The 19,020-nt window shown below is 44.1% G+C and overlaps 1 protein-coding gene across 2 annotated transcripts in view; it reads right to left on the bottom strand.

The window, feature by feature from the left end:
• Positions 1-19,020, bottom strand: part of FAM184B (family with sequence similarity 184 member B) — a 119,474-nt gene that overhangs the window by 43,522 nt on the left and 56,932 nt on the right. For both annotated transcript variants that reach the window (XM_086406363.1, XM_086406364.1), the window contains exons 2-5: positions 13,795-14,550; positions 12,713-12,848; positions 11,035-11,174; positions 10,259-10,465 (exon numbers count right to left, since the gene is read on the bottom strand). In XM_086406363.1, the coding sequence (XP_086262489.1) occupies positions 10,259-10,465; positions 11,035-11,174; positions 12,713-12,848; positions 13,795-14,550 (1,239 nt within the window). The remainder of the gene's footprint in view (positions 1-10,258; positions 10,466-11,034; positions 11,175-12,712; positions 12,849-13,794; positions 14,551-19,020) is intronic.

Here is a 19,020-nt window from a genome sequence, read left to right as displayed (position 1 = left end):
ATCCATACATGATTACTGGAAAAACCATAGCTTTGACTAGATGGACCTTTGTCGGCAAAATAATGTCTCTGCTTTTTAATATTCTGTCTAGGTTGGTCATAGCTTTTCTTCCAAGAAGCAAGTGTCTTTTAATTTCATGGCTACAGTCACCATCTGCAGTGATTTTGGAGCCCAGGGAAGTAAAGTCTGTCACTGTTTCCATTGTTTCCCCATCTGTTTGCCATGAATTGATGGGACCGGATGCCATGATCTTAGTTTTTTGAATGTTGAGTTTTAAGTCAGCCTTTTCACTCTCCTCTTTCATTTTCATCAAGAGGCTCTTTATTTCCTCTTTGCTTTCTGCCATAAGAGTGGAATCATCTGCATATCTGAGGCTATTGATATTTCTCCCAGCAATCTTGATTCCAAGCTTGAGCTTCATTCAGTCTGGCATTCACATGATGTACTCTGATATAAGTTAAATAAGCAGGGTGGCAACATACAGCCTTGACATACTCCTTTCCCAATTTGGAACAAGTCCGTTGTTCCATGTCCAGTTCTAACTGTTGCTTCTTGACCTGCATACAGATTTCTCAAGAGGCAGGTAACATGGTCTTGTATTCCCATCTCTTGAAGAACTTACCACAGTTTTTTGTGATCCACACAGTCAAAGGCTTTGGTGTAGTCAATAAAGCAGAAGTAGATGTTTTTCTGGAACTCTCTTGCTTTTTCTATGATCCAATGGATATTGGCAATTTGATGTCTGGTTCCTCTGCCTTTTCTAAATCTAGCTTGAACATCTGGAAGTTCTTGATTCATGTGCTATTAAAGCCTAACTTGGACAAGTTTGCGTATTACACTGCTACTGTGTGAGATGAGTGCAATTGTGCAGTAGTTTGAACATTCTTTAGCATTGCCTTTCTTTGGGATTGGAATGAAAACTGACTTTTTCCCATCCCGTGGCCACTGCTGAGTTTTCCAAATTTGCTAGCATATTGAGTGTAGCACATTAACAACATCATCTTTTAGGATTTGAAATAGCTCAACTGGAATTCTATCACCTCTACTAGCTTTGTTTGCTTCCTAAGATGCTTCCTAAGGCCCACTTGATTTCACATTCCAGGATGTCTGGCTCTAGGTGAGTGATACACAGAAAAACTATACAAAAAGATCTTAATGACCCAGATAAGCACAATGGTGTGATCACTTACCTAGAGCCAGACAGCTGAACTTTAGGTAGACATTAAGTCATTTATTCATTCACCAAATATTTATTGAGACGTACCGTGTGTTTCCCCACTCCAGTACTCTTGCCTGGAAATTCCCATGGATGGAGGAGCCTGGTAGGCTGCAGTCCATGGGGTCGCTAAGAGTCGGACATGACTGAGCGACGTCCCTTTCACTTTTCACTTTCATGCACTGGAGAAGGAAATGGCAACCCACTCCAGTGTTCTTGCCTGGAGAATCCCAGGGATGGGGGAGCCTGGTGGGCTGCCGTCTGTGGGGTCGCACAGAGTCGGACACGACTGGAGTGACTTAGCAGCAGCAGCACCATGTGTTTGGCGCTATTCCTGAAGCTAGGAATAAAATGCCTACTCACCAGGAGCTCACAATTGTGTGGAAAAGACAGGCAGCAAAGTCAACAGCTATAATGCAGTAGATGTCATGTTGGATGGTGACAATTGATTATAGACCTTTATGCTCTAACTGTGAGTAGACGGACATATTAGCAACTGACATCTACTGAGTGTGCACCATTTTCTGAGCGCTTTTCACAGATCATCTCGTTGATCCTTATGAAATCCATATGAGCTAGGTAGTATTGTTAAAGTTCATTATACAAATAAAGAAATGAAGCTTCAAGAAGTCAAAATGACTTGCCCAGGGTCATGCAGCCAGTATGTGGAAGAGTCAAGATCTGAACTCAGGAAAGGATGATTGCTTGGCTGTGCTTCTTCCCTGCCTGTGCGGGTTCAGTTATACGTGAACATTTTTCAACGGTAAATACTACAGCACTATATAGTCCGTGGTCAGAGGATGTGGAGGAACTGGAGACACAAACAACCTACTATAAATTATACTTGGATTAACTCTCACATTGTTCAAGGATTAACTACAGAATGAATGGACATTATGGCTGGTTGAGCATGAATAATGAGACAGAAGTCATGGATTTCTAAATTTCTGACTCCTGGATTTCTAACCTGAGCATCTAAAAAGATGCTGCTACTGCTCATCTACATGACATATTTACACTTCCTATGGGACCAATCACAGGCCAGTCTAGTAGCCCTGGGGTTGCACTTAGCATTGTCTTTGGGGTCAGTCATATAAGAGAGAAAAAGAAGGATGTGATTAGATTGTAAGGGTCAAATGATGCAGACACTTAGCCATGTACACGGAGAAGGCAATAGCACTCCACTCCAGTACTCTTGCCTGGAAAATCCCATGGACGGAGGAGCCTGATGGGCTGCGGTCTATGGGGTCACACAGAGTCGGACACGACTGAAGTGACTTAGCAGCAGCCATGTACAGGGTCTTCAGTAAACCCATCATCTCCTTTTGCAGGGCTTGCTGTTTCAGAAAGTTCATTTTCTAAAGAAAATAGATAAATTATTTTTTTGTTTGAAACAAGTTGAGATAACTTAAACAACCATCAGAAATAAGGCCATCCTCTCAGCAAAAATTCTGATTTTTGACTTCATTATTTAGCCCTCATTCACAGAGTCTTTTATTGAACAAAAGTTTTGTTTAATGTGTTTATTGGTGCAGACACTTGCTAACTCTGCCAAAGCATGTTTGCAGTAACAGCACAGTGAAATCCCCTGAGAGAAAGACTCTTAGTGTAAAGCAGTGGCTATTTCTAATTTTATACAGCCTAATTTTCTGGGGTACATGTAATCAATCACAGCTTTAGCTGTTGCCTTGACAAATGGACCTAAAGGGAAAAAAATTTCCCCACAGATGGAAATAAATGATATCTGCAGTAATTTTTGGCATTAGCAAGCCACATTTTAGGTGCAGAATATATGTGGTTTATTGTCAGAAAACAAAGAGCTCTGAGTCACATGGAAAACACAGATTAAAAGGAAGCATGATCATGTCCAGCTCATTCCAAAGTGACCTTAAGGAGTTTAACAGGAATCATTAACAGTTTCTTCCTAACTCAAGTAAAGAGAAAAAACAGCTACAAAGACAAGAACATAAGGGAAAAGAAGATAGTTGCTTTCAAACATATAAATTGTTGCATCCCACCCCAGCAAGAAGACTCCATGAGCTATTAACTTATAGGATTCACAGAATACTTCATAAGCTCTATTCTCATTTAACTCTCAAAATACTCAGGGAAAATGGCTTTATTGCATCCATTTCACACAGCAGATCCAGAGGCTGATAAGAGGCAAAAGCAGGACTTCCACCATTTTTCTGCTTTCTTGTCTAGATTGTCCACAGTTACTAGCAATTTAAGAAAAGACACATAAAGGAGCCACTGTGATGGGAAAAACAAATACGCAACCACAGAAAATCACCAAGCAGAGATTTCAGTTCACGTTTTAAAGGAAAACATGTTACCTTTTTTCAAGAAGAAAAATTACTATTTGGTATGTATTTATAGTAAAGTTCAGCTGAAAGAGTAAACCAGTACAAAGCCTGAAATGTCACTCAGAGTGGGGAGGCAGAAGAGATGATCTTATAATTTCCAAACTGTATAAAAACGATAACTCACAGGACAATATTGTAATAAACTATACTTCAATTAAAAATATGAATACAGAAGAAACTATAACCCGTAGATTCAAGATTCCAATGAACCTCAAACAGAAAAACACAAAGAATATCATATCATGACATACTATAATCATCGTAGAAACCAGTGATAGAGAAAATAAATGTTATAAGTGGTCACAAAACAAAAGACACACTATGCACTGTGGAAAACAGGTAAGAGTGGCTACCAGCTTTTCATTTGATGAAAATACAAACCAAAAAACACGAAACTGTTAACCTAGAATTCTATATCCAGCAAAATAACCTTCAAAAATGAAGTCAGGAAAATAAGATGGTGGAGGAGTAGGTGGACGTGGAGTACATCTCTCTCCATGGATACATCAGGAATATACCTTCAGACACAGAAGTGCGTGCAGAACACCAGCTGAGAGCAGACAGAAGGACCTGACCAGCAGAAAAGAATATATAGAACCACACAAAACTCAGTAGGATGAAGGAAATAGGGGGAAAAACAGGAGTGTTAGTAGAACTGGACCTGCCCTCAGTGGGTGGGGGAACTGAAGTAGGGCTCTGATCCCCACATCAGGGCAATTGTCTGAATCAGAGGAGAACCATTTAAGGCTGAGAGTGAAACAGCTGATCTGTGGCAGCCTAAATGGAGTGAGAGTCAGACAGTCCTTGCCGCAGCCATACATACCCAGGACAGGGACGCAGGTCCCCTGGAAGGCGCAGCAGCTTGGAGCTGGAGTTTAGGGATTGTGGAGCAATCTCAAAGCGAGGGCTGCTGTTGACTGCAGAGAGACAGATCAAGGGGATGTGAGGGAGGAGATTGTGGTGTGAAATGCCTGTGGAGGAAAGCCTGGCGGCCATGGAAGCAAGGTGGTACTGCTGAGTCATGTGTAGGGGGTGGAGCCATCACCACAGCCTCTCTCTCCCCACGTGCCAGCATTGGTATCTGAACAACAGAGAGGCTGGCCCATCAAACACCTGATGCACTGAACTACAGAGTAGGACCCCTTCAAGTGCCTGCAGCACCGCACTGATCTATAGAGTATGACCCCAGCCAGGGGAGCCCCTCTATGTGCTTGACACATGGAACAACAGAGGACTCCAGGCAAGGGATCGCTCTAAGTGCCTGAATGGACAGAGCTACGGAGAAAGACTGGCCAAAGAGGCCTTCTGATCACCAGCTACAAGATGCTCAAAAAAAGCCTCTGATAGGGCCATAACTCCTGCAGCAGAGGCAGTCAGTGTCGCTGCGCACTTGGCACCACCAGGGTCCCTGCAAGTCAAGCAACTGTGCCACCTTCACACACAACTCTCACTGAGCAGAGCTGCCATAGGCAAAAAAAAGTCTTGCATCTGTGCACACAGGGTCGCTTCAGTTGTGTCCAGACTCTTTGCAACCCTGTAGACTGTGGCCTGCCAGGCTTCTCTGTCAGTGAAGGGAGTTTTCCAGGCAAGAATACTGGAGTGTATTGGCCAATACCAGTTGCCATGCCCTTCTAGAGCGCTATATTTCCTGCTGCCCTAGCCGCCAATTCCCCTGAGTACCTGGTGCTGCCAGAACCCCTGCGACCCAAGCAGCTGCACCACCTCCACACCCGTCCCTCACAGGGGCAAACCCAAGTCCTTCGGGTCAGCCTGAGGAGCAAATCCCAGTGTACGATCCATATGTAGAGGTGGAAATAAAACCACAATTGCAACCCAAGGGCAGTGTGGCTAAGGAAGAAGACCCCAAACCTTCCCACCAGTTGTACAAGCTTCAGATTAAATCCACATGATCAATTAGGCAGACTCTGTGTCTATGGAATATATAAAAGATCATTGAGAGCTCCCACGAAAGAAAATGCAATAGTTCTGATAGCTGTGGACACTGGAGGCAAGAACACACAGGAATAGGACCAGATTAGAATCTGAGCTGCCCCCACAGCAGGTCCAGAGATCAGCACAGTGTTGGAGGGCATCCTAGGGAGGTGAGGTGGACTGTGACCCCAGTGAGGGAAAAGACTGACAGCAGTGACTCAAGAAAAACATTTATTATTCTTATGTTTTGACTTGTTCTGTAGATTCTTTTGGATTTTTTTTCCTCCCCCCCGCCCCCGCCTCTGTTTTAGTTGTCTGTTTTTTTTTTTTTTTTTTGCACTATGCAATCTAATTAAGCTTTTGAGCTTTTTTTTTTCCTCAGTCACATTATTTATTGTTGTTATAAACCTCTACCCCTACTTTGGGCTTTTGCAGTTCTGTGGAGTCCCCCCCCACCCTTTTTCTTTCCTCTTTTTTATAATTTTAATTTTTTAAACATATTATATTTTTTCTACATTTATTCCTTTGTTTGCCTTTCCCCTTGCAGTTAAACTTTGATGTATACAAATCTTCTTCATCTACTTCTATTTAACTTTGCATATCTATTCTTTCTTTCTTTTCTTTCCTCTCTACATATTTGTTAGTTTTGTTTTCATTGCTTCATTCCCCACTTGGCACCTTGCTTTACTTTTGTTTTCTAGTTTGTGCTTTAGTTAATTTTGTTCTTAACTGGTAAATATCATTTTTTATTTCCTTTGTTTGCTGGGTCAATCTACTGTACTTTATTTTTGTTGGACTGTGTTGACTTTGCTCATCAGTGTGTATATATATGTGTGTGTGTGTGTGTGTATTCCCTTATTTTTAATTATTATTTGCCTGATTTTGTAACTGCCATTTGTCTGGGGTTCATCTTTGGTTTCTCGTTTTTGGATATTTGTTTTAATCTCACTTAATGCCATAACAAACCACTTGTGGAATCTTTGTTCTCAACCAGAGATCAAGCCCTGAGCCTTTGGAGTGGGAGCACTGACTCCAAGACCCTAGACTACCAGAGAAATAAGTCAGAAAGAGAAAGATAAATATCGTATTCTAATACATATATACAGAATCTAGAGAAATGGTACTGAAGAATTTATTTACAGGGTAGCAATGCAGAGACAGACATAGAGAATAGACTTATGGACATGGGGAGAGGTAAGGAGAGGATGAGATGTATGGAAAGAGTAACATGGAAACTTACACTACCATATGTAAAATAGATAGCCAATGGGAATTTGTTGTATGGCTCAGGAAACTCAAACAGGTGCTCTGTATCAATCTAGAAGGGTGGGATGGGGAAGGAGATGGGAGGGAGGTTCAAAAGGGAGGGGATATATGTATATCTATGGCTGATTCATGTAGAGGGAGATATCTGGCATGGTTCTAAATATTTGGAAGTTAAGTAACCTATTTTTAAATAACAAAGAGTATTTTGGGAGTTGGTAGAAATTAAAAAGTTGAGAAAGTTTTGAGAAAATCATTCACATTCATATTTATTATTGAAATTAGAAAGCAGAGGCCTAGAATGGTTTGAGTTAACTTATTCAAGATTTGACAATGAGGCTCTTTCCCCAGGCACAGCACTTCTTACACACTGACTTGACTGATGTTTGAGTGCATATCTTGTTTCTCCTACTAGATGGTGAGCTCTTCGAAGGCATGGCTGATTCCTATATCCCTGCATTGCTCAAGACACCAACTATGCATTCAATGAATGATAAATAAACCATAAAGGGATGCTGGCAGGGTAAAGACCTAAAGGCTTACTACATAGACAGCAAAGGTTATGCTTCCGTGATTCACATCCAATTCATGTGATATTCAAGTGACTTTATTTCTCAGGTTCTTCATCTGTGAAATGGGAAAGCAACCCCTGCCTACAGAGCTGAGGTAAGGGATAAATCATGGACTGGAGAGCTGTCTTTCCTTTTAGCTGCACAGCATCTGATCCTTCTCGGAATGTTTGAGAAATTCTCCATCTGATACATCAGAGCCGTCCTTCCACCACAGAACCAGAAAATGTCAGACTTACCTTCCCAGACCCCCTTCTAAAGAGGACTGAGGGCATGTGACCATCAGACACACTCACCCCAGATTTCAAATTGGAAGCCATCAATGTGTACAAGCTGGAGTCAATGAAACAAAAAGGATCTGGCAACTGCATTTCCCAGGGGCAGCAGGGCCAGCCATTCTATAGCAGCTCCAACTGACAGACATTTCTGGGATGATGGAAATATTCAAAAATACAGTGCAGGTTATGTGTAGAAGTCCTTAAGCACTGTGCTATCCATTCCAGGAGCCATTAGCCACATATGGCAATTAAGCGCTTGGAGTATGGCTAGCTCACCTGAGGAACTGAATTTAAAATATTATTTAGTTGTGATTAATTTAAATGTAAATAACCACAAGGGGCTACCAAGTTGGACAGTGCAGCTCTATAGGCAACGTCCAGGGCCCGTTGTTGGTGGTTGTCAGCAGTGTACATGGCAGGCCTGGCCTCAGAGGTGGTGGCAGGCGTGTCCTCATCACTGACTGAGTAGCTGCCAAGCCCGGTTCCCTGGTTTTCCAGAAAGCTTCTCATTGCCCTTTACTACATTCCTTTCTTGCCTAAAGCGCCCAGAGTGGGTTTGTGATGCCTGACACCCAGAATCAAAAGTGACACAAATGAGGTGTAGAATGCAGCAGTGTCTAGCACAGTTCAGTAGGGACTCAATAAACCTTTCCACGGTCTTCTAAGAATGTGTGGGCAAATGCTAATTATAGGACATGTACTCTGCTCTGTCTATGAAGATTAAGTAATAATATCCTTGAAAGGGAAGGCAGATAGGCCCTCTGGGTCAACTCCAGCCCTTCTCCTGTAGCATCTTTTTCAGGTTAAGGTAGCATTCAGGAGACATAACACACTTGTACTCAAGGGCCCAAAGAAGCAGTGCCCTCTTAACTCTACAGGGGAAACAGGTATCTATTTTTAGTCCATGAATACCTGATTTGGGGCCTCTTCAAGGTTTTACCTTCCTCTAGTCTGCATGGCCTAATTTATATAATTTATGTCCTCAGTTTGTAGAAATGATCATAATTAAAAAAAAAAAAAAACAGGAGGAAATGCAATTTATTTCTACATGATTCATTTCCCAAATGGATCCATGCCCCTGATTAGAGCTGAAATGGAATTTCTACACTCAGAGTCAGGCTTGGCTGACAGGTTACCAGGGCAACTTGTAGCTCCAGGAGAGTAACCGTCCCTCCCACTGACTGTGGCTCAGGATAGAAAGAAGGTTCAGCTATATGAGGGCTGGATTTGTGCAACCAGTTACTGCTCATCGGGAGGAAGGTGCTTTCAATACAGCTGCTTCCCACCCTGTGCAGGAAATCATGGGCTCTGGAGTCAGGCTGTTGGGTTTTAATGTGGCTACACCACTCACTGTCTGTGTGAGCAGATATATAACATCTTTGAGCCTCAGTTTTCTCATCTCTGAAATGGCAATATGAACACTCATTTTGTAACCCTGTTGGGAGGATTAAATGTGTTCATAAGAATAAGTGCTTTATAAAGTATAGTGGGCACTAATATTATCACACATGACATCATCTAATGCACATGGTAACTAATCAAAACCACTGTTTATCAAACTTTGAGTACATGTTTATGCACTGAGCTAATAGTTTATATACAAAACCATATTTAATGCATATAACAAGCCCCCAAAGTAATTATCTTTATTTTTAGAAAGGTTAAGTGACCAGTTCATGGTCATAAAGCTAATCAAAGAGTCAGGACTTGGACCCAATACTAGGCTTTCATGAGTCCATTTATTTGTCCAACACATATTTATTGAGTATCTACTACTTTTCACCATCACACACTGCATTCCTCAGTGATATATGATTCTCTTTCACTGGAAACTCAGAGCTGATAATGCAAGTTCTTAGATTAGAAAGAAGCCTTCTTATAATAATTAAAGCACCACCTATGCTTACAATAATGCTGATTTACTTCACTCTTCTCCTAAAACATTCAAATACATATGTTACTTGCTTTCCTCAGCAAACACGAGGGATGAGGCTTTGCGTTCCTTCTCAGCAGAAAGCACCTCCTTTAGTGGGAATTTGGAGCAGTACCAGGCTGAGAAACTTCTCTCCCACTGCCGACCCACTGATTAATCAATTACCTGCATTCATCTAGTGCCTATTACACCCCAGGAACCATGATCTGCTTTGTTTTTTCACATGGATTACTTCACGTAATCCTTGCAGCTACTCTGTTAGGTGCTATTATCAACATCTGTTCTATAAATGAGGAACCTGGGGCCCACAGAGATTTTCTGTGAGGCACTCAACTGTCCACAGCTGGAGGGTGGCAGAGCTGGGATTTGAATCCAGGCAGTCTGCCAGGTCCATGTGTTCGCTTCATTTTATTTCTCTCTGCTTTTGCAGAATAGAGGATTTGAATTTCCCTAAGTTAAGCACTCATATGACACAATTCCGCCCCATGCTAATGACTCTAAGCCCTACTGTCTCATGGTCCTGGAGTGCCCTGTCTCCTCCAGAAGACACTGAACTTCCTTTGGTCAGAGAACTAGCTGAAATCTGTACACAATAGGAGTTCAATAAATGTTTGAGGAAGGAAAGAAGAAACAAACAGGAAAGGAAGGAGGTAGAGGCAAGGAAGAACAAAAGGAATGGTATCTCTGGAATGGAGTCTCACCTTCTGCAGCCTCTTCCTTTCAGCTTCCACCGATGAGCGAACTGACTTGATTTCCACCGTGTGCTTCTTCACCAAGTCTTCTAGGCGCTTCATCAGCTGGTCTTTGAGATGTTTCTTCTCCTCTTCTGTCTGATGTTTGATTTTGCGAAGGTCTTCTTCATATTTTTGCTTCATATATTCCGTCTCAATGCATGCTTCTTTCTTAGTCTATGAAAAGAAAAAGGGCTTGTAAAACTACCAGGGTGGAGAGAACAGGAAATCACCATTTCTCTTTTGTGCAACTTCTACAATGTTGATTACTGATTTTAAAGCATGTATCACAAGGTACAGTAAAATTTATAAGATGATATGTTTGATATTTGTAAGAAACTCCATTTTTATCCACCATCGGAAAAGGACTTTTTGGAGTAATGCATATATTGTCATAGGATCAGGTATTCCAGCCCACACTATAGCGCTTTCTTAAAAAAAAAAAAAAAAAAAGCTTTGTTTTGACTGGGAACATATAGCAGGAATCTTAAGCAAGTTTCCAGTTTCCCAGGAGCTGGTGATAAGGAGTTGGAAGAATTCCTCTACATTCTCAGTCTCCTGGTTCAAATGACATGCAGTTGGCAGGCCATTGGCTGGAACTTCACACCTACACATTCACCCTTGAAACTATGGGACCTGTTGCTTCCAAGTAGACCTATCATGGTTCGGGGCTGGCCTCCCTCTGAAGCTTGTTCCAGCAGAGCCCCCTGTGACTGCTGCATCCCCAGGGCTGGGTCAGACACTACCTGTGTATCTGTGCCTCCTTTTGTGCAGGGACATTCCTTGGCAAAGTTCTGGTCCTGCTGAGGATGGAGACTGCAGGCTTCCAAATTATTCTCTTTCCTTAGGACTTCATTCTCTGAAACTCTTTCTGTCTTCATGTCACCTGTAAGCACAAGTTTCAACATCACTGGGAATGCCCTTGGCCTGGGCCTTGTGCCGGAGGCCTGCATGTTACCATTCTGCTATTCAACTCCCCTATGTAATCCCTGCTCCATGGCCTTCTGGCCTCAAGTATGGTCAAGATGGTGATTGTCACCTTTGCCCAAGCAGCATCTTGAGTTCACATAGTTGCCCTGCCCTCCCTTCTAAAACTAGTCATCTTTTACATAGGTTAAAAAATTGAGGATGTTCCTGAACATATATACATTCAAAGGATTTAAATTTAAAGAGATTTCAAGTATAAGACAAAAATTAAATATGACTAGAATTGCTCTGGAGAAGGCAATGGCACCCCACTCCAGTACTTTTGCCTGGAAAATACCATGGACAGAGGAGCCTGGTAGGCTGCAGTCCATGGGGTCGCTAGAGTCAGACACGACTGAGTGACTTCACTTTCACTTTTCACCTTCATGCATTGGAGAAGGAAATGGCAACCCACTCCAGTGTTCTTGCCTGGAGAATCCCAGGAATAGGGGAGCCTGGGCTGCCATTTATGGGGTCGCACAGAGTCGGACACGACTGAAGCGACTTAGCAGCAGCAGCAGAATTGCTCAGTTTCTTCCCATATTCCCCAAGGTACTTATGCCTTACTTCTAAGACCACCATACCCACTGGTTCCAACTCACACTTTCCAGCCCAAAGTGATTTCTTCTTTCCCAGACATCTTGTTCCTCTGCTGCCTGGGATGCACTCATGATATGAAAGCATGTAAAGTAACAGTCCCATAATCTCCCTGGAGGCAGAGCCTATGTTTTGTGCCCTTGTTATATATCCCAGTGTCAAACTGATCACACTATATTCAAGAACGTTCTGATGAGGGAGCTCAGTGGAAAGCACTTTTTTGTTGCTGTTCAGTTGCTAAGCCATGTCCAACTCTTTGTGACTCCATGGACTGCAGCACATCAGGCTTCCCTGTCCTCCACTATCTCCCTGAGTTTGCTCAAGTTGATGTCCAATGAGTCAGTGATGTTATCCAACCTTATCTCAAAGAATGCACTTTGGAGTCAGATAACCTATGTATTTTACACTATCACCAGCCAGCTGGCTGGCCTTAAGCTAGCCACATAACTTTTCTCTGGTTCATTTCTTCATCTGTGACATGGGATACTGACAATACCTAACTCACAAAACTATTGGGAACATCCAATATCATCACTGTGTGAAAGACGTTAGAGTATAAAGCATTGACTAAGTCTAGGGAAAAGCCAGAGCTGAGAAGTTCAGGCACTATGGTGGACTGGATGGAGAACTATCTGGGAGCCAGAGATCCTTCTGCATCATGCCTTTTAGATATCTGACCTGTGGCAGCTGTGGGTGTTGGCTTGCTTATGTCCTGCATGATGGGACTTACCACCAGGCAGGTCAGATCAAAGAGCCCTGCCCTCCATTCTGCTCCCTTAACAGTCTCAAGGCTGCAAGCAGTGCCAAGCCAACCTGGTGGCCAACTTTTGCTTTGTCAGGAAATCAGTTGGGGCATCTCACCGGTTTTCTGTGTCACATGACACTCCTGCAACATCAGCTTATCTTTGGCAATGGCCAGCTTCTCCCCAAGTTTTTTTGCCGTGCTTTTCAACTCTGAATTCTCCTGTCGAGCCTCCTTGAGCTGCACATCCAGGTCCTAAACAAAGAGACAGGGTGTCATTTCACTGGTTCTGTGCAGACACATCCTATGTACATCAGCTCTGAAAAGTGGGTAAATGCACAGCATGTGCCATTAATCTCTGGAATTCAGCGGCTCAGTGTTCATCAAATCCTGATTCATCCTCTGATTGGCTGTGTGATGTTCAGCAAGTTATTTAATCTTTCTGTGCTGTGCTAAGTCGCTTCAGTCATGTCTGACTCTTTGTGACTATAGATTGTAACCCGCCAGACTCTTCTGTCTTTGGGATTCTCCAGGCAAGAATACTGGAGTGGGTTGCCATGCTCTCCTCCAGGGGATCTTCTGGACCCAGGGATTGAACATGTGTCTCGTATATCTGCTACATTAGCGGGTGGGTTCTTTACCACTAGCCTGGGAAACCTCAGCCTTTCTGTAGTGAGGATTAAATGAGATAAAATGGGACAGAAAACAATGCTCAGGAAATATGAAAGATACTAGCTGCTGTTACTTTTAGAGATGGGCTTCCCATAACTAACTTGTCACTGGTCCAATTTTCCACAAATATAAAGCCTCAAGGATGTTAGGACAGGCAAGTTGTTATGGAGTGAGTAGGGGCTTTGGAATTAGGCTGAACTGAGTTCAAACACTTTTCAGCTGTGTGCCCAGCTACACTCCTCCTTAAGCTTCTCAATTTCAGTTTTACATTTTCATCTGTAAATTGTAAGTCTCTCCATTCTCAAAGGACAGGGATCAAGTCCAGCCTACCATGTGTCTCCTGAACACAGCCCTGGCCTGGCACATAGTAGGTGTTCAATAAATATTTCCTTAATAAATGTGGTTAAACTCAATGAAGGTAATAATGCTCACTTTGGCAGAAGTCACAGTGCCTGATGAGTGGTAGGTGTTCATATTACCGGCCATGGTTATTCTCACACTTGGGAGGTAGGAAGAGCCCCTGCTTTACCTGAATGCGGTCCTTCAGCTTTTGGGCATACTTCTTCAGGTCACTAATCTTGCGGCCTCTGTGCTCCAGATCCCCTTCCAGCTTCCGGACCTGGGCCTGCAGGGCTGCCTCCTGGGCCTGGAAGTTCTTCCGGAGGTCGGTCTCCTTCTCCTGCCACTGCCACAGGGCCTCACTCACAGACTGCTGCATCGCCTGCCGGACCGCCTCGTTTTCCCTCTCGTACGTGGCCTGTAGCTCCTCGGCCTTCCGCGCGTAGTCCTTGCTCAGCTGCTGGTTCTCCGCTCGCAGCCGCTCCACTTCCAGCAGGACCTCCCGCATCTCGGGGCCGCAGCCCGGCTCGGCCTTGGGCTCGGGACCCTCCTTGGTGAGCCGGTCCCACCGGGGCGCCTCGTGGCCACTCAGGTGCCGGAGCCTCTTCTCATAGTCGGCCTTGAGCTCCAGCATCTCCTTGGAGAGGGTGAGCACCCGCTCAGCGTGCTCGGCCTCCACCCTCAGCTCCCTCTCCTGGGTCTCCAGCCTGCAAGAGGCCGACTGGGCCAGTGCCTCCTGTGTCAGCTGCTTCTGCAGCTCCAGGGCACTCTCCAGTGCCTGGATGCGCTGCCGCAGGGCCTCCTCTTCGCCCACGCGGCCCTGCGCCTGCAGGAGCCTGGCCTCGGTCTCGGCCACCGCCTGCTGCAGCTCCTCCTGGTGGGCCTCGCGCAGTGCCTCCATGCCCGCCTCGGTCTCGTCCTGGCGGGTGTTCAGGGCGTAGATCACCTGCGGGAAAAGTCACAGAGCTGGGTTAGCCGGAGGGGTGTGGGTGTGCATGAAGGGCCACAGTGACCACAGAGGGCCTTGACCCTGGCAGTGACTCAGGCTGATCCCCAGGAGCTGCACCTGAGAACAGGATTTGACTGGAAGTGATTTATTAGAAATTGTCCCAAGGAGAAACCAATAAGGAGTTCCTTAGGGGCCTCTGGGGAGTGCCATGGGAATCAAGCAAAGGGTCTGAAACACTTAGGGACACAGAACGCACCCCTGAAAACCAAACCAAAACAAAATACAACAAAACACTAGAAAACAATTCAGAAATGTATAAAAAGGATTATATACCATGACCAAGTGGGATTTATCCCAGAAGTGCAAAATTGATTTAACATCTGAAAATCAGTTAATGTGAGATATCACATGAATAGCATAAAGGGTGAAACCCACAAGATTGTCTCAACAGACAGAAGAAAACCATTTGACAAAATCCAATCCCTCCTCTTGACAAAAACACTGACTGAACAAGAAAAAGAAGGGAACTCCCTCATCCCAATAAAGGGCATCTATGAAAAACCCACAGCTAACATCGTATTCCCTGGTGAAAAACTGTTCTCTGTAACTTCAGGAACAAGACAGAAACAGGGCTAGGTGCCGAATACACATTTAGGATCTCAGAAAATCCTCATGGCAACCCTGCAAAGTTGGTATCTTTGTCCTCATTCTAAGAATGAACCATTGAGGTTCAGAGAAATTAAGCAACTTTTGCAAGGTCACAAGGGATAAGAAGATTTGACTAACTCGTGCTCACAGCACGGTACTGCACTGCATCTCACTATTCTGCTTGAGCTTTCATTCATTTACCCAATATCTCAGATGTGCCATTTTCTGTGCTGAGTACTGGAAATACATGCTGATCAATAAGTCAACTGAAGCTGTGATCTCAAAATTATATTTCAGTGGGAGAGTCAGATAAGATTATGGTGGGTTTTAGTGCACTAAGTGCTATGAAAGTGATCAGCACTAGTTACTAGCGAAGCACAGAGGAATGGTGTAGTAGAAGACTTTCCAGAAAAGGGGAACCTTGCCTCCTCATCCTTGGGGGTGACCAGTTCCCGTTAACATGTCAACCTCTGTATAGGCATGAACAACTGACTTCTTCATGTTGCCTCAGAGCATTTGGTATGAAGTTGAGCACAGGGTAGGTTCATAATAAGTATCTATTATGGTACTGTTGCCAGTCATCAAAGACTCATGCTTTCTCTTTCCACAGAGTTGATGCAGAGAAATAGCCACCAAGCCAAGATCCATTTCCTAGTCCCCGTGCATCTGTACGGGACCACATGACTAGTGATTACAAGTGGAATGTGTCCTGAGGTGGATGTATGTCATCTCAGGTCCAGTGTTGGGGTTAGGGTTAAGAGGAGGGTTAACCAGGAGGCATGTCCTTTCCACAGTCCCTTTTTCCATCTGCCAACTTATTGTGGAGTGCAAGATGGAAAGTGCCTGGGTCCTCAGTGACTGAGTAGAAGGCCACCTGCTCACCAGGAGCGCTGGTATTGATTTCTGCACTAACAAGAAATAAACTATCTAAAGCCTTGACGTTTATTTGTTACAGCAGCTATCATCACTGTGGAAGAACTCACAGGACTCAGCGTATAGTCATACTTATGGCTATGATTAATTATAGAGAAAGGATACAAAGCAAAATCAGCAAGTAGAAAACAAGCTTGGCAGTGGTGGGGGTGGTGGGGAGTCTTGAGAAAAACAAGATGAAAGCTTGTAAGAATCCTTCCCAAATGGAGTCACACAGGATTTACTTAATTTCCCTGGCAAGGAGTTGTGACAACACATGTGAAATAGTGCCTACCAAGAGCTTACTGAAGACTTAGCAAGGTTTTTATTCAGGGCTAGTCAGGTAGACAGGCTTCTCTGGTAGCTCAGCTGGTAAAGAATCCACCTGCAATGCAGGAGACCCCAGTTTGATTACTGGGTGGGGAAGATCCACTGGAGAAGGGATAGGCTACCCACTCCAGTATTCTTGGGCTTCCCTGGTGGCTCAGATGGTAAGAATCTGCCTGCAGTGCAGGAGACATGGGTTTGATCCCTGGGTTGGGGAGATCCACTGGAGGAGGGCATGGCAACCCACTCCAGTATTCTTGCCTGAAGAATCCCCATGGACAGAGGAGACTGGCGGGCTACAATCCATGGGGTTGCAGAGCTGGACACGACTGAGCGACCAAGCACAGCACAGTCAGGTTGATAACTTCTCTTGGGCATTACCAAAATTTCAGACTCCCAGAAGGAAAGTAAGTGCTCACATAAGTCATATTGTTTGCAGACAGTTAAGGCCTGCTGAGATATTCTTATCAGTGTGGGTGGTGGAAACCCTCTGGAAATCCAAGTTCCCAGATGGCAGCCAAGAGCAACTTTGCAAAAAGGCCAGCTAAGGAGAAGCAATCTCAGATGCGCTATGTTAACTTTTCTGCACACCTGATACTCCAACTGATTAAAAAAAAAAAAAGACTGATTTTTCTCTTCAATGGAGTCAAGCTGTGCCAGGTCAAATCTTAACATAAATTGGGTTTTCTCATGTAAAGAACAAAGCATCCTTGAAAAGGTTATTCCATGAAATAGGGCATTGTGACTACACTGAGGAATAGGATTCCAAAGAGATTTGCAGAAGCAGATGCCCTGAATGGGAATACACGTGAAACAGACAAGCACAACAAGTAAAAGACTAGACTTTGGAGTATGCGCTGCCTGAATGTAGATCCTATTTGCCATTGTGTGGATGCCATACAACATATAGATCCAGAAGCTGCTCTCTGTGTGAGCTTGGGTATGCTATATAATCTCGCTGGCTTCCATTTCCTCATTTGTACAATGGGGAGAATGAAGTTCCTGCTTTATGAGTTTCAGTCAGTCGGTCAGTTGCTCAGCCACTCAGTCATGTCCGACTTTTTGTGACACCATGGACTGTAGCCCGCCAAGCTCCTCTGTTCATGGAATTTCCCAAGCAAGAATACTGGAGTGGTTGCTATGTCCTGCTCTAGGGGATCTTCTCGACCCATGGATCAAACCCGTGTCTCCTGAATCTCCTGCATTGGCAAGTGGGTTCATTACCACTGTACCACCTGGGAAACCCCTTAATGAGGTTACTGAAGGATTAAATGAGGCAGTGCTCTACTGCACGTTGCATAGTGCCTGGCTCACAAAAAGAACCTATGGGACCTGGCTGTTCTTATCATGGTTGCCCACAGGACACTTTTAGCCTGACGGGGATTTCTGGGGCAGTGGCACTTCTCTTAAGGAAGGCAGTAGAGTAGAACTGGTGGAGGAGGGGTCCTCTGGAGTGAAAGAGACCTAGATTTAACTACCTAGGAGCAGAGGTTACTGGTGGGTCCTGTATCTGTTTTTCTCCTTCGTCCTTAGAAATAGAAACCTTACCTTTCCTATGGGCACAGTGCCACATTTCTCAGCCTCCCTTGTAACTCAGAGCAGCTAAGTGACCAAGCTTTGTCCAGTTGAATATAAACAGAGGTGTCATTATTTCTTCTGGGGTGAACCTCCTATTACCAAGCAGTCATTTCAGATGCTGAAGGGGACACCACAGGCTAAGGTTGGCAAGACAATAAGAGGAGCCAGGGTCTCTAACACAGTGGAAAGCCATGCCAGCCCTGCAGTGATTCCACATGGATTGCACTGGGTTTTCTGTCGTTCACAAACTAATTCTATTTGGTAGACATACTTCTCAACTCTTTTTAAGATTGCTTATGTTATTTCACTTCTTGAAGCCTCAGTTTCTTACCTGTAAGAGAGAGATAACCCAGACCCAGTTTTTTTTTTTTTGAAGATCAAGTAGTATTACATCTAAAAATGTGTTGGCACAAAATAGGTACTTATTAAATGTTTCTTCTTCTTCTTCTTTCTCACACTATGTCCTCAAAAAGAAACATTCCTTGTTTTTGGAAACATAATCTGGCCCACCGTCCCACCCCACCCCACCCTCAGCACCTGAAATTGTTGAGTAGATTTTGAATATACCCACCCTTCTGCTCCTGGTGCCTCACAGGCCACTTGGCAACACTTCCTCTGCCACCTGCTCACTTTTGTTCACTCACCACCTTCTTACTCAACTGAAACTTCAAGTAGCTGGCCCAAGTCTCATTTGTGAATCCTTCTCAGGAGGAAGTCAACTTCAGAATCCATCAAGGGACATGAATAATTCAGCAGTCAAGAGCAATACTGAGCAAGTTGCAATGTCTTCCCAAGGGTTTTAGAAATCCACTGCTAATGGTTTGATTTCAGAGACAATGTTTGCAGTGGACCTGTTAAGGTCTTAAAGGTTGAAAATTCCATGGACAGAGGAGCCTGGTGGGTTACTGTTCATGGGGTCACAAAGAGTCAGACATAACTGAGCAACTGAGCATGCACACGTGCACGCACTGTAGGTTTAACAAAGCTATAATTAATGAATTC

The sequence above is a fragment of the Bos grunniens genome, chromosome 6 (assembly GCF_055505025.1).
Source record: "Bos grunniens cultivar Pamir isolate PY7600 chromosome 6, Bosgru_T2T1.0, whole genome shotgun sequence".
Lineage (NCBI taxonomy): Eukaryota > Metazoa > Chordata > Mammalia > Artiodactyla > Bovidae > Bos > Bos grunniens.
This window is presented reverse-complemented; position numbering and strand designations above follow the sequence as displayed.